Source organism: Dromaius novaehollandiae, chromosome 1 (assembly GCF_036370855.1).
Source record: "Dromaius novaehollandiae isolate bDroNov1 chromosome 1, bDroNov1.hap1, whole genome shotgun sequence".
Taxonomy (NCBI): domain Eukaryota; kingdom Metazoa; phylum Chordata; class Aves; order Casuariiformes; family Dromaiidae; genus Dromaius; species Dromaius novaehollandiae.
In genome coordinates this window covers 160,565,904-160,588,032 of record NC_088098.1, presented here as the reverse complement: position 1 = coordinate 160,588,032, position 22,129 = coordinate 160,565,904, and the positions used below count along the sequence as shown (strand labels likewise).

Here is a 22,129-nt window from a genome sequence, read left to right as displayed (position 1 = left end):
TTTCAACACTTGCAGTTGGACTCCACAACCCACTACTCTACTTCACAACAATGCCATTTATCACTGTGATCTATAAAATGGTGGTTCTTCTAAATGTACAGAGAATCTTTTTCTTGCTCATTCTGATGTTCATAAAAAAAATCACTGTATTTTGAAGAAATACTTGTTTGAACACAGCTGAATTATCTGCTAGCCTACTAGCAAATTAGTAGAACTGGATATTTAATTCAAACAAACCATTTTTTTCCACAAGACACACTCAAGGCAGTTTCAGTTTCAGACATATGATAGATGTGCTTCACTCAACTAGCTGTTTATGAAACTAAAAGTTTCACTTAGGCATGAGACATATTTTCCCCTTAGGCCCAGTAAATGTGTCAGGCAAACTCTGTCTGGAACAGTGAAAATGCTTTTGCATACTCCTAGCACCAGTTTACAGCTTGGCTATAGCATCAGTTTTAATGAAAAGCAAATTAAAAGCTACTCATTTTAAAAATGCTAATTTCCCAAACTGTCACAACACATTATTTTATAATGAACTGTACTTTGGTTAGTGTGATTTTCTTTATCAACAGACCAGAGACCAACAGACCAAGTTATTCCTTGGGCTTTATGAAATAAGGGCAGAAGCATGACTCAGCCAAGTGGTGGGTTTAATAGACATTAGAACCACGTTCCATACCAGTGATACTTTGGTTATACTGTGGACTATGTGAGATGATTTAAAATGATTTGCTCAATTTCTCCACCATTCTGTGTGGTTTACAATGCATCTTCAGCACTAAAGGGAATGGACGGGTTTGTACACAGCATTTTGACTGGGCCTTCTCTACCCTCTCCACTTGAGAAAGCCAGTGGGACCCATTAAGCACTAGACATTCATTCTTAGATTATGAACTGACAAGGAATGAGGGTCAGAAGAACCATTGTGCAGAATTTTCTTTTAAGATGAAAAGCAGTGAACACAGCAAGAGAGAGTGAGTGAAAGTGGGAACCACTGCAGAAACACAGGAGGAATGAACTCTGCTAGAAATAGTGCTTTTTGCTATCAAGGGAAATGCCTTATAATTTTCAGAAAAAAACCTGAGCTATTTGTAACCCAGAGGTGCTACTTGTTTAGGAAAAGCTATTCTGCCTGGCTGTAACTCATGTTTATGCTGCCTCATTTCCCTCAGAAGGGTAAAGTCTTCACCTCTGAACTGATCTATGTGAAAAGTTACACTTCTCTGTGCTTTGATACTGGCAGGGGTGATGCAAATCATGGCTCAGAGTTAGAGTAACTGGGACAGTAGTTGTTACACTCTTGACACCGTTTCAAGGAGTAACTCCATGACAAACTCCAGGGGGCTGAGTGAAGGCTGGGTTCCAAGCAGGGATCTTCTGGAAATATGTGGTTTCTCTGGAATGCAGTAGGAAAGTTACAAGAAAATTAAAAGAGCTGAGATGGCCTCTACTTGGAGGCACTTACATTCCATTGTGCCACATAATGCAACATTCAATGAGCGGGTGAGACCCCTGGAACTGGAAGTATACCGTGTACTTCTTGATGGTTCAGGGGTATTTATGCATGTCCTCTTGGGGGAATAAGATATCAAGCAGCTGAGATTTCATATGAAGCAAAAAACAAGGTTTGGATAGAGGAAGATGTCAAAGAAATATGTAACACTAACTTATGTCCTACTAATGCATTAAGGTAATGCATATTTCTTCCAATTGGCTGGTTACATTGAAACATTTAGGATTTGATTAAAATACAATCTGACAAGGTTTAAAAATGGGGAAAAATATGAGAGGTGGGCTTAAAGCTAAAGCAGACTTAAAATACTCTTTTTAGTACAGCAATTTGATCACCTCGAAGTTGCCCTTGGGCAGCTTTACCTTGTAGAAGCATTGCTTTAGAGAAGTACTCCTTAATTCAGGTAGACAAAAATTAAAAGACTTTTACTAGTAATATTTTCAGAGGGGACATCTTTGAATTATCTCTTATAGTTTTTGGCATAAACGTCATTTCTTCTTTTGTAAGGTACTCGGAATAGCTAAGACTCAGCTACTTTTAGTGAGGAATATGTAACATCTGCAATTAAAGTAAAAATAAGTAAAAGAATCTCTTGTGTCCTGTGACTTTGAGTTTTTCTGCATTCCTTGAACTGAATCCAAAGGTTTAGCTGTAAAATTTGTCTTTCCTTATGTCTTCTTTTTCTGTTTGTAAAGCTCCCCTGCATCAATATCATGGAAAAATGGCAATGTTCAGGACTGTCGCTCTACCATTTATATTGTGGACACATTTTCCTTATGCTGGAGCAGATGAATTAAAGATATGTTCAGGGCTCAGAGTTCACTTGACAATTTTGAGGCATAAACATTACTTGTTCCACTTGTTCAAGAGGAGATTGAAGACTGCCTCTTCAAAAATGACTAAGATAGAGCCCTAGGAAGAACTGGAGGACATATAATCCTGTACTTTGCCTACTTGACAGAAGCTCCCTCCTTTTCTCTATTTACCTCAAAGTTCATCACTGATGACCCAGGAAGTACATGAGAAAGCATAATAAATGTAGGAAGAACACAGATTAAAACTTTCTTCTTTTGCCTCTGAAACTTTGCTTTAGAGGAATTCAGAGGTTAATCGATGAGAAATCCTCCTAGATACAAGGGTCTGGCAGAAGCCGTGTTCCAAGGGACCAAGTGGAAGTCAGCAGGATGGAAATTAGAAGGACTGATTTCTGCCTGCCTTGGTACCTCTCAGAATCCAGTGAAATCCAAACACAGGTTTGTATGGATTCTCCTCGCACCCTGCTCCAGATTTCTTTTGAAAAGGAGAGAGTTCTGTGCTGATGGATTAATTCCTCGGAAATTCTGATTTTCAGTTTGTGGGACTTTCCTTTTTCTTCTACATAAGAAAGAATGGACCCCCTACAGCTGTCATTGTTTATTTTTAATACAAAAAAGCAAAGTATTCTCTTTGCCCATGTATTTCGTTTATGGTATGGTATGAGAAAAATGCCAGACAAACTGATTTGTGTAACTCTAGTGGCATCAATAGCATTTCACAACTGTAATGTAACACAGAATTTGGTTATGAGTGTTTTAGTGAAACACTGCCATGATGCCAATATCCAAAGCTATATTTATAGACATTTTTGATTATGAAACAGACTTGTATGTATTTATTCATAATGCTTGTAAAATCAAAGTGCATTCATGTAACTGAAATACTTGTAAAGCAAGCCCAAAGTTTGTTTAAAAGCAATCCTTATGGCCTTGCAGTTACACTGTTTGTTGGTAATAATCATGACAAAGGGCATTCATTTGAATTAGTAATTGTTCACGTTTTTATTACCATGGGTTTGAAGACACATAAAGTTGCATTAATTTCTAGACTTCTTACGGTATTGTATTCTTACAGAGGATTAAAAAGAACTATAGAACTGGCTGTTGTAATATTTCTCAAATGGCATGTAATTAGTAGGCACTTTTCAAGAAACTTCACAATTCAAAAATCACACTGATTCCTGCTGCACTGATCCTCATAAAACACTGCCATGCTTATTCTAATCTCATAGCTGTACTTTTCAGATCAGTTATTCCTGTTTATACTGATATTTCCTTGGGACCAGTCATTCACAACATAATGCAGATGCATCTGCTTTGACGACCATGCAAATATAAACAAAACAATGATCTAGAAATTGTTGGCATTGTTAACATACCTTAGTTGAATGATAATCATTCTAATGTAAATACTGTAAAACCAACACTGGCCTGAAAAGCGGAATGGCATTACCCAGCACATAACTTTAGACATGAGTCTTGGACACTTAGGAGTGCATTATCTACCTATGGTGCTGAGTACTTACTTTATTTGGAGTACTCAAATGAGCAATCATTATTAAATCATTCAGGAATCCCTTCTACAGAGGTCACAGTTTTGAAGTCTTCATTGCACATTTCCTGCTTGCAACATGGTTGGTCATCTGCAGTCTGTGCTTTCCAGTGTACAACCCCTATCAATGTTTACATGCGCGTATATGCAAGAACTCAGCTGGAATTCCTTAGGCAAAATAACACTGCTTATGAAGAGACATTTTTTGGTTCATTTTGAAGGAAAAAGTGAAAAGAGCTGAAACATGATATTTCAACATGACAAAGAACTGAAAGATATGAATAAGAACAGTCTCTCTCTTGTTACTGCTCAAGCATATAGTATACCCAAAGAAGAGCAATATATCTTTGATTATGAAGGCAACAGACTTCTTGCAAAGGGTTATACTATCACAAATATTATACACATATTGTAAATTAATTTCCGACAATAACAATTACGAAAAACATAATGAGTGTTGAGAAATCAGCTGTCATTCAAAACACTATTGAATCACTGCTGATTCTTACCTGAGAATTTTATTGATTGCAGTCTCTTTTTCCAGGAGATTTCTTGCTCTGATGCTGAAAACTGATTTACGGAGCTATAAAATTAAGGTAAAGGCAAAGCACTTTTTAATTGCCATAAAAAGTAGCATGTGTATTGACAGAACATTGAAACATTATGGTGCAAGTGTATGAAATACAGGTGAATACAAATACAACATTAAATAGATAACATTCTCCAATTTAAACCTAAGATTTTCCCAGTTTGTGGCACTGGTGTTGTTTTCCAGGAGAAGGGTGGTAGAAAAAGATCAAAATGGTCACACGCACAGCAGCCTGCAGCTGTTGGCTTCCCTATCCCACTCCTTATCTAGTTCTGGGTGCAAAAAAGCAGACAGCTTTGTTGATTAGCTCTATTACTATTCCCTTTATTACAGATTTCTTTTCTTCCCTGGTTAGCCAGTTCACACCTATGTCATGGTCCTTGCCTCCTGCTCCTCCACTTTGGTTTTGATTGGCTGGATCATACTCTGGAGATGCCTCTTTCTCTTTCCCTTGACCATACAGAAAACCAAGGTAACAAAGCTTAGATGTCTCAGTTCAGTACCTGGAGTTAGGTGAGATGAAACTAGGGCTCCTGTTTCTTATGAAACCAGGTGTGCCTTCTTGTTCTTTCCCTTGTCATCTTCCCTATCATTTTTTTTTTCTCTCATGTAGAGAGAAAAATGTGTGGGAATGTACTTATGCTTGCCTCTGGTAATGACTGTGCTTTAGGCATATTCTTGTGAATGCTGTTCAGGACTTCTTGGACATTAAATAAAGGGGTGAGATACATGAAAACCCAAGCACTTAAATCCTAAGCAAGCAGTAACAAACATGACAGATCAAGAAACGTATCATAGTTGAAGAATTTAGCTGAGGAATTGCACCTATGATGAACAAAAAGCCTCAGGTACCTTGTAAAACTTACTGTGTCAGCTATTTGGAGATCACTATCTTGAAGCAATTGAGAAAGAATTCGGAGCTCCTAGCAATCTTAGCTCTGTGTTGGATCAGTCTGAAGTGGTATCTTTAGGCACATTTCTTTAAAGTTATTTATTCTAAATACTGGATTTGTTTAATTGTCTGACTTATGGACGTAAGTAAACCTCATTTTTTTCTATAAATAGGCTTCTCAGATCCAGAGTCAGTTGAGAAGTAATTTTGCCAGCACTGCTCTCAAGACTCAGATCGACTCTGATTCATAGTAAGATGTCTTAATGTGAAGAAAAATAGCAGAAAAATGGAAATATGATAGAAAAATTTTAGAACTTGTTGACTCATACTGGCTGTCATTGAAAAGAAGCTAGTGTTTTTTGAACCATAACTGTAACAACAAGCTGCAGCCTCTCTCCTAACACTTACCTTTTAAAGTGTTGCTCCTTTATTCTTTCTAAAGTCCTAGCCCATTTCTGTTTCTAGCTTGTGGAAGCTAGTAACACAGAAGGTTATTATTTGTAATTCTCTGAATAATATAAATAAAAAATTTTGTTTTGAAAACACCACTATTTTGTGACTCTTTCGGTTCCTAAAATCCCTGCATTTTGAAATTTGAAATAAAGTAGGCAATCTTTCAGAATGTAATTTGGAAAATAAGGTAGTGGGATTTCAGGCAACATTAAAAAACCTAACAGAATTGTTGAATAACATAATATAACAAAAAATAGTTCCATTACCTAGATATCATTAAAGTCATCATAAACTGAGTATCACGGTATCAGATAAACCAGTCAAGTATTGTGTAGGGATACATATATCCTATGTCCAAATATATCTGTATAGGTTTTAAGGCATTTGCACTACCTCATCATGTGTTTAGTGGATTTATCAGCATGAGGCCTTAATGCAGATTTAGATAAAACTGACAATGGTGAGAGCAATGCAACATTTTCACATTTTTTTTTCTTTTAATGTTAGTGATTACTAACTGCAGTTTCAGAGAATTGATTTCTCCCTCTCATATTAGGACCGAAGAAAGAAACTTCCAAACCTCAGCAGTATCTATCCTTTCGCAAGTTGTTAGCTATCAATGTATTTAGGACTCAGCTAGAAATGCTAAACTTAGGGAAGTTATGAAGCTGGGAAAACAGTTTTGTTTGAGTTTGTTTTTTCCTGTTATAAATAGCTTCTTTTGAAGAAACTACTTTTCTTTTGAGAGACAAGTGTACTGCCTACTAATGTATTATGTCCAATTCTTTCTAATGCTGATTATCTGCTTGTTAACATGTCTTAGAAACAGGAAAGATTTCAAATGCAGAAGGCATCAATTTCCTTCCAAATTTCCAGTTTTTGCTCACTGAATTTCAGAAAAAAGATGAGGCAAATCTTTCTTCCTGAAATTTTCTAGACCTTCCTATGCAGCAAAGACCCTACCTTTTAGGTATTTAAAGTAAGTGTTGCAACACCTTAGCCTTAAGTCTGTGGCCAAAACAAAAGCAATTCACCCAGGCTGTCAACCAGGGATCTGCTCTTGAAAAGCAGGAGTGAGGAGTCTGCTTCCCTGGAAAAACTTTAAAGGGCGACTGAGCACTTTTACTGAGATCCTTAGCCAAGCCAAGTGATGAGCCATCTCGTGCCAGCAAGTAAAAAGAACATTTCAAGAAAAGCTGCTAACAGGTCTCTACCAAAGGCTCTTTATATCTGGCACATTTACCTAGTGGGGACTGTTGAATCCTTGTTCTAGGTAGTGAGAGCCTGATATTTGTGATGCCCATGACACCCTAGTCAAAGGCTGGCGGCTTTGCTAGGAGAGCCCTGCATGCCAGCCTTTGGCCACCATCCAGCCAGTGGTTCAACATCCATGGAGCCAGAGACAGAGAGAGAAAAGCAGTAAGAATAAGCACAAATCTGAAGCCACTGCAACAGACGAGAAAATACCGAGTTCAGGCTCCTCCTCCCAAAGTGTTTATAAATTTTATCCAGTGGCGCTTAAACAAAAAAAATGCCTAAGAAATCATGGGATCAGGGAAAGGGACTGGAACATGGGGTGCTGCACCATTTTTATTTGTGCAAAGAATGCATTTACTTCTCCTGCACTTTTTTTCAGAAGGACTGGCTGTGGAAATTGCACCTGAAGCAGTAGTGTCCTTGTGCATTAAATGCAGTCTGAGCACACCTAATGGATTGAGTTTCAGGTGAAGTTTTGAAGTTTTGTCATCATCCTACCCATATTTGCAGAATGATAGAATTTAGATAGGAGCAAGGTATCTAGTTCCTTAATCCAGGAATGCTTCACCATGCACAGGATCCTATGCTTTGGTGCCGAGGGATCTCAGTGACCCAAAATGGAGATGATACAACTTGGGCACTTCTAAGGATTATGGCTTTAAAGATGGTCGTTCTCAATGCTCTTTAAGACTTAGGAGTTCTGTTTGCTTCAGTGGTGAATCCTGGTGAATTTATGTCAAATTAAAACACTCAGAAAAAGTGATTCACGATAAATATTTTTAGACATGCACAAATGATCCATTTTTCATACTTAAAGGAGTTCAGCACTCAGTCAAATAACAACAGCCATATGTCAATAGGTCTACTAGAAAAAAAATCAAGCATTACTACAGGTTTTTAAAATGTGTGTCCTTCTTTCTATACTACATATATAAACCAAAACACTTCCCATGTAATTTTCCAAATTTGCACAGTGCACCAGGCAAATTCAACGGAACTGTACAAATAGAAAATGGGGTTGATGATCACTACTTTGTTTAATAACATCTAGATGCAGCATGCTGCTACATAAGGAGGCTGGCAATTAAAAACTTGTGATACCTGCCGAGTTCTTGAATGTTGCAGAGGAAATTATTAGCAGTGTTAATGTAGAAAAGACATTACTTGATCAGATGATACGGAATTAAATAAGTACACTATACTCTACTGAGGTTATTTTAGGGGATATCTTTTTAGCCTGCTGGGTTTTTTATTATATATTGTTCTGTGCTGTGAGGACACCCTCAGTGTATCATTATTAGCCATTATTTATTTATTTATTTGCTTCTTTATTCAGCTTATAAGTAGGATCAGTGTAGAAATAACAGTGCCATATAACATTCTGCCATAGTGCATTATTTCTTAGCATAAGAGACTGTCCTAAAATTCCCTAATAGCATCTGATTGCTGTTAAATATGTTCTCTACAATGTATTTTAAAGAACTCCAGCAGGTTACTTTCATCTGTGAGGAACAGCTGTGACAGGTCAGCAAATTACTGTTAATACTTCCTGGACAAAAAGATTTTAGGTTGAAAATATGTTCTCCTATGAATCTAAGAGTAAATCTCACGTTTCAGTTCCCACATTCCCTTGAGTGTATTTATACAGGTGTGTCTGTGGACACAGAATTAGGAAATCTGTAATGCTTCTTCCACAAGTGCTGGGACCCTCCACTGCTGCTGTTGGTAGGACAGACTTCGGACAGACAAAATGACTCAATTCTGTTAATGTGAATTTGAATTCTGCATTTCTATGAAATTCCATTTGTATAAAAGGACTAGGACAGAGCAATACACTACTGTAACCTTTGTAAAAGAAGCTAAATCACACAACAGTGTTACTCTGCAGTGTCACCTGCTGCTTTGAAAAGGTACTGCAGACATGTTAACTTGGGAAACTATTTATTTATTTACTAGTATATACAAAATTCCAGGCCTTCTACCCTGGAAAAGAAAATTCTTGGCATAAAATGAAATGCAAAGTAAAAGAGAACAGCACCTTTGCAAGATGACAGTTAATGACTGTGGATCAGTTCCACAAACTAAGTGTATCGGCAAAGCAGTGCTGACTTCAAGGAATCCATGCCAATTTATAACGGCTAAGATATGGCTCAGTGGTTTTAAGTTTTGAGAAATGCTATTCATTGTCAAGGTTTTGATATATTTTGCTCGTGACATTTTGCAGTGCACAAATCCCAGCAAGCATTGCATAAAGCAATTGTTTTCAGCTTGAATTTGACAAAGAAGTGTACGCTATCAACACGTGAAAACTGCGGTGATGTAGTGTATTATTTTTATATCATACCACTGCAGAGCTGGCAGAGCAGACAAGTGTTGGGGAGGTGTTTTGCAACATACGGTGAGACAAAGTCATGAGTCAATAATGAGATATCAACGTCTGAAATGTTTAGGTAGCCATGACAAAAAAAAGTGCATGTACATGCAATATGTTTTTCTAAGGCAATCTCTTAATTGTTAGATGAATATGAGGAATTTTAGCTAAGTACTGTTAAGAACAGTCTTTTATATGCAGCTGCAGGACCATATGGGAATATTCTTCTGTACTACGCCAGACATCCCAATCAAAGAAAAAAAATCCAAAGCTTCTGTTTCAGTTTGAAATTTCCTGGATGACAACTGATGGTTTATGTAGCCTTGCTGAAAGAACAGACTGTTAGATATTATATCATTATTTAAACATGCACAGCTTCTAGGAATAATATGAAAAGTGAGCACATTAAGCAATATATTAGAGTTACTTTTAAGAAACAGCGAGGAAGTATTTATTTGGGCAGAAACTGGTCAAGGTCTGAGCATTTCATAAAAGTTAGGATATTTTTGGCCCATAAGAGTTTTCTAGGAAGCGTCTCCAATGCATACATAATTATCTGTTCTACAACATTCTGCCTATGCATCTTCGGCTTGATGAGATCAGACTCTATTGAAGGCCTGACTGCACCAAGACTGCAAGTTGCCGGCAGGTACATAGCAAAATTTTCAAAAGAATTTAAATAGTGTAAGTGTCTAAATCTTAAGGGAATCGGTGGGAAATTTCTTAAGCTTTTTTGAAAACCTTGCTTAATATCTACAGAATCATAAAAAATACAATTACAAAAGACCTCTAGAGATCACCTAATCCATTTTCTTCTCCCAAAGTAAAACTAACCATTTTCATTTGGACTTTGAAAACCTAGCCCTTGGCAAGGTCGTCCTATATAAGAAACAAGCTCACTAAATAGCCAAGAAAGTGGTCTACTAACTAAATACGTGCCATGAGGAACCAAGGGCTGTCCCTTTTGATCAGACGTGTATAATGAGAATTGGCCACAATCTCCTTAACTCTCTGGAGTCATTTTCTTGAAATAGCCTTAATTCTTTTTCTAGCCCTCAACTGCTACCTGCCTCTTCAGGAAAGCTCTTGTGACTGACCCTCTTGGAGGGTCTTTCATAACCAAGAACCATATTTAAGTAAGTCTGAGAATGTGAAGAAGGTTAATATTAGTATATTCATAAAACCCCTAAAGACTTCTATGGGACAATAAAAGCCCATCATCTCAGTCACATGTGAGAGTAGCTCCAAGGAGGGAGCTGAATCCCTCTCTTTTCTGTCTTCCTGTACTGTGGCTGGGTTTTCCTCTTTGGTATATCTGAGATTTTTTACTTGCAGTGGTCTAACAGGTAGATTTTTGGCAAGTGCAACATGGGACAGGTTTGTTTTGTTTTGTCTTCTATCTTTACTCAAAGGAGTAGCCAGGGAGGCCTATGGCAAAAGCTAGTTAGAACCAGGCAGGTTATTTCTAGCAGCCAGCAGCAGCGTGGAAGCAAGGACTGATGGCCAAGCTGACTCTAAGACTGAGGTATTTTGGATTGGAGGAACAGGGAAGAACATTACTTCTGGTTGTACAAGCATATAATTCCCTCCACTAGAACAAAGGGTTCATCACTATATTTAATCAGCTTTTGTGAATGAGTTTGGATGAGGGAGACTGAAGGACTTGGAGAAGGAATCCTGGATCCTGAGCAGGAATTTTCCTGAGGGGAAAGGGAGAGCACAAGGGTCAACTAGAAGGGCTTTTCTGTAACCGCTTTTGCTTCTGCCTTCACTCCATACAAACACTTGCTCTTTTCCACTAAAATACAGTAGCCCTTAAAATTTTGCTGTGTCTGAATTCTGTTTGATTGAAGAAACAGTAGGGGTATGATCATCCCCTTGCGTTTTAATGCCTCTTCCCAGCCTTTGTACCAAACCTTTGAAATCTTTAAGTGCAAAAGTGATGAAGTAGAAAGCTAATTCTGGAAAGAAATGTTGAATTACAGTACTTCGAGAACAGCAGAGTACCCCATTTCCTTTCTCTCCGAATGTAATTGAATATTGGTCTTTTCCAGGCAGAATTTTGAACACACTATGTAGAGGCGAGAGTGACAAAGCAATTTAAAATCATCAGTAGCCAGAGGAAGACCATAACAAGAACAGCATCTTGTTATTACTGCAGTTCTATCTTCTCTGCTGAAGGCAAGCATGGTCACAAAAGGAAAATATTACCAGTGGAAATGTGTACGCGATAAGATATTTTAATGAGAGAATGTATTTTACGAGTTTGTCTTTCTCTTTTTCTGTTTTGTGTCTAAATCGAATATTTATACACAGAGGCATAGGCACATTCTTACACGTGTTTTATCTGAAAATAAACAAAAACTTTGAAAATGCATAACAGACAAAGAAGTCTCCTAATTAATTTTCCAGAAAGAAACTAAAATACTTCACTGCATTTTCATATATTAACTTGATTAGAAAGATCTGGAGGAGAAAAGCCAGGGGAGAAAAATCATCTTTTTTGAAAATAAAGACTGTAATGAGCAAGAAAATGATTGACTCATAAGCCATTCTCATTATAGCAGGTAGATTGTTTTAATGGCTTCTATGAATGCTATAGTTAGCTAGATTTTGGCAGTACCTTGTGACTGACATAAATAGGTAAGACTGAAGCACTTGGCTGTGTTTAATTAACAAGCTTTGTAAGGTAACTGAAATTGGAGGACAGAGGTCTACTCAGATACTCAGTAAAGGGGGATTAAGATAAAGTTTGAATGAAGTTTTTTGATATATATGCTCAAAGTTCTGCAAAAATTACTTCAGAAAGAATGCAGTATTTATTACTGTTGAAAAATAAATGTCCTTTTCTGCTTGGAATTCATGTTTATTATATTGTTATTCACTTCATTAGTTTCTGCTACATTCAAAATTAATGTGATAAAATTATTCTTTCAAATTACTTAAGAGAAAATAATAATCCGAAGCACGACAGAATGCTATTGTACTTTTTGTGCCAATATTCTGCTTTGCAAAATAGAATGCCCAAAGTTAAGTTTAGAAGAGATTGCTTAACTTAGGATATGAGTTAATTATCACAAAAAGAAGTAGAAAATCACTTCTGGGAATGATAATTTATGCAAAATATTCTACCATTGTTCTTTTTTTTTTTTTTTAGGAAGCAAAAAAACACAAAGTTTATGACCAAATACAAATAAAGCTTATGAGCATGGCTTCTTTCCCAATGACTTTCTGAAAGATATCATGGGACACCCTGTCTACATTAATGAAAGGCACACTTAGAAAAGCTGAAAGGCTATTTCAGCTCTGACAATTACAAACACTTTCTGCAAGGAAAAGTACTTTCAGAATACTCTCAGAATATATGTGGTTCTTTTTGCAAGAAATAGAATAGTTAATGAAAGAAGCTGAGCACAGATCAGAAAAAGACATGCTGGAACGAATTGCTAGATTAAGCAACAAAATCTTATCAAGAATAGGTGACATGTCTCAGCAGCTCACAAATGGAGTACCTATGATGTTAACCAAACATGCATTAAAAGTTGTGGTCAATCTTGTGTGTTGAATTTGTGTGTCAAATTGTAAACAGATAAAATGATAAACTTTGCCTGAGGCACTGAGAAGCACTGATTTCTACATAAATCAAAGGGAGCTGACCTCCAACGAAGTACTCAGACCCTTCCAGGATGACGCTTATAATTGAGTTGATGTTTGTGTTCCATCCCATCTAACTTTAATAGATATCAGCAGGATAGTATCTGGGAATGGAGCCAAATAGCCAAAAAAATCTGGTATAAAGCTCAGCAGCCCGTCTGCTAGGCAACACAGGTCATCATGAACATACCACCTTGATGCTCTTTTCTGGGCACTGACTCCCCAAAGAAGGCAGAATCCAGTGCAATGTCTGCAGCTTAATATTCATAGTCCTCCACAGTCATGGATCCGGCTACCTTAGAGATGAACTCTCCCTTTCTGTCCATGACCTCTTGTGACACAGCTACATTCTGTTTTACAGCAGGAGAGGCATATAGTGTGGGAGACTGAGCTTTCATATGAGCTAGACCTTAATTATGGATCTTGCTCCTACAGGAAACAAGAAGGCTACTAACTTCACTGCTTGCACAGAGAAAAACAAAACTCATACAGGGGAGAGGAAACGGAAAGGAAACTGAATGATAAAGACAACAGAACAGAGAAAATATGTTTGCTACTACCCAATTAATCTTACAAATGAAGAAATGAGGAGGCTGGCCTGTTTATATTATTTTAGTTACATAGGATATGCTCAAAGTCTGCGCTACAAAGTACATGGATAATATTAGAAGCTGTTCTGCTTTATTTTTTAATTCACTCCTGCTGTGCCATTGCTGTAAACATGCACATGCATATCTGTACATATTGAGCCATAGGCATTTTCAAAGTTCATCTCAGGAACTTGTCTATTTTGAAATATAATTTAACTGTGCTGTGTCCAAGATAAGTAACCAATTTATGAATGTCCTCCTCAAATAATTTCTAGCAAGGCCTGCTGAAAGTTGTATGTGTCTTATGATGGCATTCTGACATGTTTTTATGTTCCTCTGATTCCAGTCTTGCTGGACACCAGATTTGTTGTAAACATTACAATTTGTTTAGGTTTTTTCCCCCTGAATCTTGCTGTCATCCTTCTTCAAGGCTTTTATAAGAGTCACCAGGGAGATGTCTTCATTTTCTGCCAACTTCCTTTCTTATCATCCACCCACTCACACAAAACTCATCTGTGTACACACATTTCATCCAGTTCTCCTGTCCAAGAATTTGCTGAAATATTGGTTAGCTGAGGAATTTCTCAGCATATTGTGAGTAATTTTCATACAGCTGTGAAGTATAAAAGAGTCTCCCTCTCCGTCTCTGCAAATTCCCTTTCTCCCACATCTACAGTTTTCATTTAATGTCATTACTATAATTTCCACTTTTCATTTGTTTTTAACCCCTCCCTCACCTTCTTTTTCCATGAATTTTGCAACGGCAGTATTTACTCATGTCACTTTTCCTTATCAGTCTTCCTTCTTCCACCAGAAAGTATCTTTAGGATCCTTTTACTACAACAGCCTTTTCCACTAGAGGCAGCCTCATTAACCTTGCCAGTCCTGTTTTTCCTAACGAAACCCAAGGCTCTTCAAGTCATGGCCTGCAGACCACAGTGAGACAGGCTATCTCAGCATGCAGTGGAGAAGGTCCGTGAGGAGATCAATGGGTGTAAGAAAATTTGCTCAGCAGAACCTCAAGGAAAGAGCAAAGAATGACCATCTCAATCCCATTTCAGTTGCCTAGCCACCTGTCTATGAATGACCTCTCTCTTTAATTTTTCTCAGTAAAATTTCCCTGTCCGTGATGCCATGGAATTTCCACCAATGTTAAGTTCAGAGAAACCCAGAGAATCCCAGTCTTACACATTCAGGTACAAATATTCATAGATGGTTCAACCAATGCAACAAGCTAAGCTGCCTATCAGACATCCACAACAGAGATGGCCCAGGCTTGGCTGGCATTGAATACAGAAGAATGAATGTGGCACAATCTGTCATAATAAAATAATAATAATAACTTCTTAATTTTTCTCCACACATTGAGAGGAAACTCTGAGAAGCCTTATAAAAGGCTAAGAGCATTAAGGTATCTAAAAGTGATTTTTGATACTGGTTTTAGGTTAGTTTACTACTTTGACAGTAGTTTAGCTGTTTGGAAGAGCTGGAAAAACTTCTGGAGCTTGCAGACTTAACTAGAAAAAAAAGGAATATAGTGGAAATATCTGTTTTAGGAAGCTGTTCTTTTGATTTGGCATATATTGAGGATCAAAATAATTTCATACTGCTTGCCATTATAGTCAGAGTAATATATATCAGTAAATGTATACAAATAAATACACTTTTCATTCATTTTGAGAAGATTTAAATACCTCCAAAAATGAAATAATGCAATTAAAACAAACTTCCCTTTTACAACTAAAAAAGTCTTTTCAAGGAAGTAGGCAATTACATTACTGAAAAGACTTACCATATCTGTTATATAAGAGAGCAAAGAAAGTTTTGCTTTATCAGTCACCATGAATTAGGTGTCAGATTGATTTTGAATACAGAAACAATAGCACTAATATAGCTGTGTATTGTAGAGAGAAAGAACAGCAGAATGTTGCTGACGTGGAAGTAAGGGACTATATGTATTAAATGCTGTCTACCACTTCAGCAAGTGTTGAACACAGAAGCGATGATAAAAAATTCAAGAGGAAATGAAGAAGCTAGCCACATTACAGGCAACACAAAGGAAAGAAGGAATCAGATCTGCCACCAGAATCCCTACTCTTTCCCCAACTACAACACAAAGAAGATGTGAAAAGTTTCTGAAATTATCACACTGTCATCAAGAGTAGTGGGAATGCATCCTACTAGGCACTGGCATTAGTAAAATGTTTGGTCAGGTTTCTTTTCGACAAAGAAAAGTAAAATATGCATGCAAGGTTTATACTTAAAAGCAACCATTCATTCCAAGCTTGTTTTAAGGATAAAACATTTTTAAGAAGATTTGTTCATACAAAAATGAGGTTGCCATGGCAACTGCAACTATAGAAAGCTAGAGTAATTACTTTGACAAAATCCTGCCTAGCGCTTTCTTCCTCATAATAAGAATGTGTAAATACCTTGTTTTAAGCTACATTTATCAGAAACATTACTCATCACTGATTCTACCTTTGAGGCATAGAAATACAAAAGTGCATGCTTAAGGCAAGTTGAATAGTGCAAATGCAATTTTCAAACACTTAATTGAAAAATGAAAGTCAGATCATGCATATTTGCTCTTGGGCAAAAGGGAAAAATTAAAAAGAATGTGGCATTCTATTTTCATATTGCAAGATCTCATTGAATAAACTATTGCGTATTCATCTATCTTTAAATGTAATCAATAAGGGTTCACTTTTGTGAACAGCAGACAGCAGGAGTTTAAACTGCAATTTTATATACTTAAAATATCTTCAGGTAAACAGATCTATTGAATCATTGCACAGCTGTGCACTGTACACTGTGGACTTATCTGTGTGGCCGGGACAAGTTTAAGGTCTCTGTTTATCCCTCCATTACGTGGCAGAGATGCACTCTGATTTCCCTGGCACAGTGTGTGAGATCCATCATTAGCAGTATTTGGTGTAGTTCTGCTGACCCCTATGCTTGCCAGTTTATGGCTTATCCAATGTTTCTGCTATGCTTCTTGGAGCAGATAATGTCCATACAGGCTTGATTCTTTCCTATGGCCTTCCTTGCTTGATAAAAAATATTTTACTGCAGACCTCCCTGTTCAGCTTTGGTTTACTGATACTATAGAATACACTGGTCACAGGAATGAGTGCTTGCATTGAAATAGGGATGAAAATTAACAGTATTTTGCAATTTGGCTCTCCTCATTCATTACTAGAAAAGTATTGTTTTCTCTAGTTCTGCTTCCTGCCTGTACTAATGCTGTGTTGGGTTACATAGTTGCAAACCACATACTAAGAAAGCTACAGTTATACTGCATAACTGCAACATGTACCCTCTTTCTCTTCATTGTCCATGATCCTGTGACTTTAAATGTATTTACAAACCCCATTTACCTATGCTGCTGCTTCATTGTCATTACCATTCCAAACGGCCCTGATATTTTTCAAATCCAACTATCCATGACAGTCCAGCTGGGAGACTGTTCTCATTTAACACAACGGGTCTCAAATGTATGTGTTCAGCCTCTGTTTTCTAATGATTCCCCAACCTAGAGAGGGGTTATGTCCTCTAAATAATTAGAATATTTTTTTATTTTTTACTCATCTCCAGTGATTACAGAGAAACCTCATTTCAGTGAAATGTGCCTTCAACATTGTAACAACGGTAGCAAGCGGCTCAGAAATTCCACGTGAAGTTTAATTTTCCACTAACCTCTGACTGACTCACAGCAAGAATGTATTAAAGAAGTAGGTTCAGAAGATGGATGCATTAAAATTTATATATCAAATCCTGAATTTTGAAGTCAAAGGAAATACGAAAATTTAAACCAAATGGGGATCTGCTGTGATGTTTGTTCAACCATCCAAATTAAATACAGCCCATTATGCTATCTTCTGTTGTCTTAGGTTGTGTTCAGAGCTTTACACAATTTGACAAACTTCAGAATCGGAGGTCTCTCCTCACAATACTTAAGGAAAGACATATAGTGCCCTAAATGCTAGATTTACCTTTTGATCAATGTATTTGTTTTCTTCAATTGCAGATCTTTTAGAGTGGTCACATGAGGAAGAAGATGCTGAAGGAAGTCTTCGCAGCAAACAGCTGGTATCTTGTTGCTGACGATCAATAAACTGCTTCATAAAACTTTCCCTTGTGAACAAAGATAACAATGGATTAAAAACCCAGGAAGAATTAATATTTTTTCTGCAATGTGCCACAACCCGTTAGTGCTAAGATGCGTAAACCATGAGAGAAAGATATATAGGGGTATAGATGGACAGACTGCAGAAACAACAACTAATTAAAGTTACATTCATTTATCAAAGAAATACATAACTGAATTGTGAGGTGGACGGCTTGCATGTAGCTTCAAAGAAAAAGGTTTTGTTCTGTTTTACAATAATTATTTTATTTATTTATTTACCAATTAAAGTGATAAATATTTAAAGTGCCTTTTGCAGCTTTCAGGTCTTCTTGAGTTCATTACATGGTAGGCTGTTACTTCAATGCTAATCAAATACTGATATAATCCAAAGGAAACATACTTTCTTTAAGAAATGATTTCTTCAAGATTTCAAACAACATCTGCTCATATAACTGCTGTGAATGCCAATATTAACCAGTTTAGCAATTCTGTGCATCACATATACCATGTTTAAATCTTTGAAGCATTTCTGTTTACAAGAAATGCACATTTATCCTGCTGTGTTTTAAGTTTAATAGAGATGAGGTATTCTGAGTGTAAACTGACTATGTTATAAGTAATCTCTATCTGGAGAGAGAGTTCACAAAGTACAGTTGTTTCAGATTTAAAGATCTGATTTGTTAGACATTATTTGAAGTTTTTCAGTAGTTAGCAAGATCACATATTAGGCTAGAGTATGTTGGGAAAAACACAATCAGAAAGAAATACCATAAAAGATGAAGACTAGGAGAAAAACACCTCCAGTATATAACTGAATAATATTGTGGAACTAAAAAGAAAATATCTATGACTGCTCCTTAGAATGTGGAAGTTTTTTCTTTCTGACCCTTCTGTCCAGCATCATTCCTTTCAAGCAGCTGACATGTCATTAACTGATTAAACCAGTTGTATTAGCTTTCTTATGAGTTTAACCAAAATAAATGTAATTTGAAGAGACACAGAACACTCAGAGCTGTCTTTTACACCATCCTCTCTCCCACTATAGGCTCCCTGGGGATACTGGAATGGGCAAAGCCTGTGTGGCTGCCCTGGGCTCTGTTCTCAGTTTTAGCAGCCTCTGTGTGCTGGAGCAGCCCTTAGATTGCTCTGATCTGCTCTTGGGACCATCTCAAGAATAACTGTACTATAACTGACTATCTAGCGGCCAACCAAAGGTCTAGTCCTTTGCTAAGCTGTGTTTTACAGGGAAGTAATACCTGTTCATATCCAAAGAGGGGTCCAGGCAATCTCGGCATAACTGCTATCTGATGACCTATGTGACCCATTCTAATGATTTGCTGCCAGTTGGTCATATCTTAAAAAAACTAGATTAGAACTGATTAGACTGCTAGCCGACTACCTCAGCCAAGAATCTAAAACCCAAATGGGAGTGAAAGAACAAAATGCACTTTCTAATCATATTCTACTTGTATCAGTTATACCACTTTTGGTCAATCTAGTTGTGTGTGACATAAAGAGCGTTACAATTATTTTTTTTTTTGAAAATAAAATGGGGTAAAAATAAAATGTCACCTTGCTTCGGACTCCAATTCGATTCTGTTTCAGTTCTGATTTTCTGAACTATCTGTTTAATCCACAAGCAAAACAATAACATATTTTTGGTATCAGAGAGATTTATAGCATATTAGTAAAGGAAGTATTTCAATACCTTATTTTTGGAACTGTGAAATCTGAAGGAAGCTTGGAGATTTTCACCATTTGTGGCCTGTTAGGAAATTTTTCAAAGATGCGTAGACGCAGTGGAAGCTTCTCCTTTGTATCTGCATTTGCCTCACTTTGCTTTAGCTAAAAAAAGGAAATGAAAGAAAAGGTTGAATTTTTTGCTCTGTAGCATTGCAGCCTTGTTTTTCAGAAGCCAAAGAACAATAACAGCAATCAGTTAAAGAAACAGAAGATGGCAGCAAAGAACTACAGAGGGTAAATTTGATACTCAAGAGTTTATGGGTTGGCTTGTGCTAGAAACTGACAAATACCAAACAATTTCACATACCTTTATTTGAAAATCATAAAATGTGAAGATTGCTAATAATTTTAATTTAAAAATATGAAGCAGATTAGTGTCTTATTCAATACGCTTATTTCTGTGTTTTCTTCACAGTTCCGTAACACTTTGTCAGGGAAATAAACATCCGTGCTCTTTTCTTATTAGGCACATCTTTCTGTACATGTTGACAGCTCTTTGATATTTAAACAGAGCACAGCATTTAAAAGGAGAGCAAGTATTTAAAATTTTAAAGGCATCCAGCTCTCAGAACATGGAAATATCAGGAAAATCACATTTAGATGAATATCATAAGTAGTGTGAAAGGACTCAAAAGTATCCATCTACATCAGCATACTCAGATGCTGAGCTGCAGCAAATCACATAATGCATGTGGCATTTGTAAGCGTCCACAGTGTCACACAACAAAGTACAAAAAGGCAGATATATCTACCTATACAGACAAATGCTGGATGCACCTAATGATATCTTATACAAGAGATATGACACGGAAATACTACTCCTGAATTCTGATTACCTTATGCAGCCACTCAGCTGTGTCATTAGAACAAAATATTAAGTCAAAAAGAGTCACTAACAATAGAAAAGTTTGGTAGTGAAATATATTTATTTTAAATGGGAAGTTGAACATTAAATATATACTAACTTCGATATGTCCAAATATTGCATACTATTTTAATAAGCATATATCTAATTGAGATTGCTTAGATGTAAAGTTAATTTCTCTTTCTCCCATTTGCTTGTGAACACAGGCTCAGAAGCTTACATTTTGAAATAGATTTTCACAAGCAGCACCTGCCAGGAATACTGCTGATAGACATCAGCTATAGATTTTTACTGGGGTGAATTGGCCAGGAAGTCAAATGGAGTTTTAACTCTCATTCGCACTGCCTAGCGTAATGCCTGCTCCCACAGAATGCTATAGAACAACCTCGCTGCTGCACTGTCATCCTATCAGCAGCACCATCGCTTCCAGCCTTAGGACAGCTGAAATTGAAAATCAATTCATATTTGGGCGGATATGAACTGTCATGTGGACTAAAAACTGTTTGAAGGGCTGCAAACAAAGACTAATGATTAATGGTAAAGCCCTGAGTCAGAAGAGAAGGGGAATATTGCATAAATCTGTGTTATGTCCAGTCCTATTTAATTCCTTCATTAATGGTCCTTAGAAGGAAGAAATTATGACATTAATTAAATTCACTTGATATTAAGATGTAAAGAGCTGCAAATACCACTGAGGACAAGGAAAAGGACAGATTTAGAAATAGGGGCAGGAAATAACAAAGACTGAAAAAAAATTCTGGACCAAGAAAAAGAGCAGAAACTAAACAAGAACTTGTAATTTAGCACAGCATCAAAAGGCCAGTTTGGGCACCAATTACATTAGCAGCCAATGGCTATTCTCACAACTGCTCTCTGTTGATTAGACATTATATACTTTTAGAAATAGGTACCGAAGTCAATAGCCCCTCACTGTCTTGCTCTGAAGTGACCATACTTGGGTATGCATTCATTTCCAAATACCATTTTACCAGCCTCACATTGACCAGCCAAAATAGTTCAGAAGCGAGCCATAAAAACAGGGGGAGATTTACAGAGACTGACTGTGGGAGGGGAGAAAAAAGAAGAGAGAGACTAAAGGGACCAATATTTATGCTTCATCTATCATAACTGATAACAAGGTAAGGAGGAGGATGTAAAATTATGAATGAAATATTTGAATACAAATTATTTCAAGAATCTAATAGAAATCTATCCTATCCTAAATATAGGAACAAGAGGATGAAATTAAGAAGGGGAATTTTTAGGCTGAGAATAATGATTAATATTCTTAAATTGAAATCTATGAGTTCTTCTGAGAGGTCTCTGGAGGGAAGTGCTTTATCAATTCAAATTCAGACTAGACAGAACCCTTAAAATACCAGAGTACTGCAGAAAGAAATCTTTCATTGTCAAGGAAATGAATTGGATAATATAACACAGCTTTTCTGAACCATTATATTGTTGAAAAGCTTTTGGAGGTGGGGGGTGACTTCTTCCCCACAGAGGTAATTTCTAGAGGAAAAAAAGGTTGCTGGTTTCTGCTAGTAAGATAATTTAACAAGAAATCATTGCACAACTATGCAGATTTTGACACGGACAGAAAATGTCTGTTGTAGCTACGGACTCCTTTTCACAGAAGTCAGGGTACACAGAAGAGAGGGCATATGATAGATTGCAATACTGTCTGAAGTCTCAGTGCA

The 22,129-nt window shown here is 36.9% G+C and overlaps 1 protein-coding gene across 7 annotated transcripts in view; it reads right to left on the bottom strand.

Moving 5' to 3' along the window:
• Positions 1 to 22,129, bottom strand: part of NALCN (sodium leak channel, non-selective) — a 242,394-nt gene that overhangs the window by 40,413 nt on the left and 179,852 nt on the right. For all 7 annotated transcript variants that reach the window (XM_064504258.1, XM_064504278.1, XM_064504285.1 and 4 more), the window contains 3 exons: positions 19,530 to 19,666; positions 17,685 to 17,826; positions 4,393 to 4,466 (listed from right to left, as the gene is read on the bottom strand). In XM_064504258.1, coding sequence (XP_064360328.1) covers positions 4,393 to 4,466; positions 17,685 to 17,826; positions 19,530 to 19,666 — 353 coding nt within the window. The remainder of the gene's footprint in view (positions 1 to 4,392; positions 4,467 to 17,684; positions 17,827 to 19,529; positions 19,667 to 22,129) is intronic.